Source organism: Panthera onca, chromosome D1, assembly GCF_046562875.1.
Source record: "Panthera onca isolate mPanOnc1 chromosome D1, mPanOnc1 haplotype 2, whole genome shotgun sequence".
NCBI lineage: Eukaryota > Metazoa > Chordata > Mammalia > Carnivora > Felidae > Panthera > Panthera onca.
This window is the reverse complement of record NC_138348.1, coordinates 54,994,565-54,997,630: the sequence shown is the minus strand read 5'-3', so window position 1 is coordinate 54,997,630 and position 3,066 is coordinate 54,994,565. Positions and strand designations below refer to the sequence as shown.

At 44.7% G+C, this 3,066-nt stretch overlaps 1 protein-coding gene across 1 annotated transcript; it reads left to right on the top strand.

Annotated features, from left to right (window-relative positions):
• Positions 1-1,712: 1,712 nt before the first annotated feature.
• On the top strand, positions 1,713-2,666 carry LOC132662349 (olfactory receptor 51H1-like). Its single transcript, XM_060607824.2, has one exon. The coding sequence runs from the start codon at positions 1,713-1,715 to the stop codon at positions 2,664-2,666; it is 954 nt and encodes a 317-aa protein (XP_060463807.2).
• The last annotated feature ends 400 nt before the right edge of the window (positions 2,667-3,066 follow it).

Here is a 3,066-nt window from a genome sequence, read left to right as displayed (position 1 = left end):
GGTAAATTTCCTGAATAGAAAGATATGTTAGCAGTAATGTGTATGATGCTTAGGGGAGAGTTGACTGAGTAGGCTACAAATGTATGATGGACAAGGTCTCTTCCCTTCTGCATCCAGTATAAAGATCTTCGACCTGGTCCTGCAGAATCAGGAGCCAGGACATCATTAAAGTTATGACAGGAAACACCCTTCTATAACAAATCTGGTCACTGTGTTTCCTGCCTATACATATACTCATTTAAATGTCCATACTTGCCTTTTAACTATTCTGCTAGTTTAATGGAAATTTGGACAATGAATCAATACAGAGAGACCAAATGAAGAAAGTAGGACAGTTAGGAGGCTGTTATAATATCTAGGGAAATGATGGCAAGTTTTAGTTTTATTGTGATCTGAGAGGAGGGGGGTGTATTCAAATACAATTGATTTGGGGAATAGGTTATGGAATGAAAAGAGATGCTAGGTTTTTTGTTTTGCTTGGAGATTTCACAGATAACAGGAATGGGAGGAAGGCCTGACAGGTATTAGAGGGTAAACTTTGGGGACAAAGTAGGGGAATTACAGTTAGGGCTTCTATGAGACATTCAATTTATAAGGCAAACCAGTGTGAAAATACTTAGCAGATACATGGAGATGCAGTCCTGAGGAGAGAACCTGGGGAAACTAGAAAGCCTGCAGGTGCAACATGAAGTTATGGGATCAGAGGAGTTCACACACTGCACTGTGGGCTCCTTGTTGAGCACTATTAATCCTCTTCAGGTGGTAACCCTCAGACTGGTCAGCTTCACCCTTCTGCCCACACCAAGGAGAACTTCAAAGTACTTGGTGCTGTCATAATCGTGTTTATGGTAAGAGGGCTGAAAGAGATATTTAAGAGCTATGTCCACAGGACTATCTCAAAAGCAGAGTCAGAAGAAAATGTGCAAGCTTCAAGCAGCCAGCGTGAGGTGGAGATAGGACTGGGGAAGATGGTGTTTTAACGAAAGTGAATCATCTGAGTTCCCGTCTTGTTTACTAGACTTAGCTTGAAGAACTCTTGCATACCTCCTCTAAGCCAACCCATCTTCACAGGACAGAAATTTGTCACTATTGAACAGATTCAAAAGAACCTCTTTGGGGCCTCAAAGGAATTTCCAGGAAAGAAATACAGAAAATGTTGGTTTCTTAACAACAGCAGAGGAAAAACCAACCAGCCTCCTCAGAGGAACGTTTTGAAAACACATCCTTTATTTGAATGTGTCCTTTCTGGTGTATTTGTTAATAGATATGTCAGGCTGTGGAAACCCTGCCTCTAAGAATAAAAATGGGGTCTATACTCCTTATTCTGAATACCATCCTAAACATTGACAGAAAATTATTCTTTCTTCATTATTTAATCTTCACCCTGGAGATTGACCTTTGGGTATAGCTTAAGTGGAAAAAGGAGGTTGTCTAGGTCCAAGAGAAGATATGCAGTGGCTAAAGCAGTAAGCAGAGATCATTCAACTCTTAAAATGTATTCATTGTCACTGTATCCAAAGAGAAGACTAAATTAGCCAGGAAATGGAGGGGAATGGGGCTCCTAAGAGGAATGAGGTTTTTTCGTGGCCTAAGAAAGGGTTATGGGGCAGCTCTTCCTTTCCATCCCACACTTAGTAGGGACTTTATAAGTGATGGTCAAATAAATGAATGCCTCTTACTTGTAGGGTGGACAACTCCTTCATGGAAATACTATGTTCTCCTGCAACACCAGCACTTCTGGTCATTCTACCTTCCTCCTCACTGGCTTTCCAGGCCTGGAAGCCTCTCATTATTGGGTTTCTATCCCCATCAATCTCATCTGTGCGTTTTCCATCCTGGGTAACGGTATCATTCTTCTCCTGATCTGCACGGATCCAGCCTTATGTGAACCCATGTACATCTTCCTGTCCATGTTGGCAGCCTCCGATCTAGGCCTCTGTGCCTCTACCTTTCCCACCATGATGTGGCTTTTCTGGCTGGGTGCTCGTGAGCTGCCCTTTGATCTCTGTGCAGCGCAGATGTTCTTCATCCATGCCTTCACCTATGTGGAATCTGGTGTGCTGCTGGTCATGGCCTTTGATCGTTTTGTTGCCATCCGGGAACCTCTGCACTATGCCACAATTCTTACCCACTCAGCCATGGCCAAGGTGGGGGCTGCCATCCTGGTGAGGGCTGTCCTGCTCAACCTCCCAGGACCCATCCTCCTGCGGCGTCTGCTTTTCCCCCAGATCAGTGTACTTTCTCACTGCTACTGCCTGCACTGTGACCTTGTGGGATTGGCCTGCTCAGACACCCAGATCAACAGCTTGGTTGGCCTGGTCTCCATCCTCTTCTCACTGGGCCTTGATTCCTCCCTCATTGTGCTCTCATACGCCCTGATCCTAAAAACAGTACTGGGCATTGCATCACCCGGGGAACAGCTCAAGGCACTCAACACATGTGTCTCACACCTCTGCCTTGTTCTCATCTTTTATTTGCCCAAACTGGGGCTGTCTGTGTTACACAGAGTAGAGAAGCACAGCTATCCTGCTCTGGCAGTGCTCATGGCCAACCTGCATTTCTTGGTCCCGCCTATCATGAACCCCATAGTTTACTGTATCAAGTCTAAGAAGATACGTCAGAGCCTCCTAAAGCACTTCCAGCATAAAAGGGTTGATGTCTTTTAGAAGAGCAGAAGGATCCAATGGTACATGACCCCTGTGGGGCACTCTGGGTCTTGGGGCAGGGGAGAGTTAATGTTTGAGGGTTCAGTGATTCAGTTTTTACTGCTGAGCATTTCGTGGGGGCTACTATTAGCTTCTATAATTACAATTTTGGGGGACTGAGACCATTGAAAAGTATATTTAAGTACCACCTTGATAATCCTCTCATTGCTCTGATTAGAGCCAAACTATTTCAGACTCATATAGTGTGACATCTCCTTACCTAGGGGACCTAACCACAGCAACTGAGAGGATGTGTGTGCATACCCATTTGTGAGGCACCTCTCTCCTTTTCCTCACTGGATTCCACCCCCCTCAGCCCCCATTTCTAAACCTAAGGAAGAAATATATTCCTATTACATAT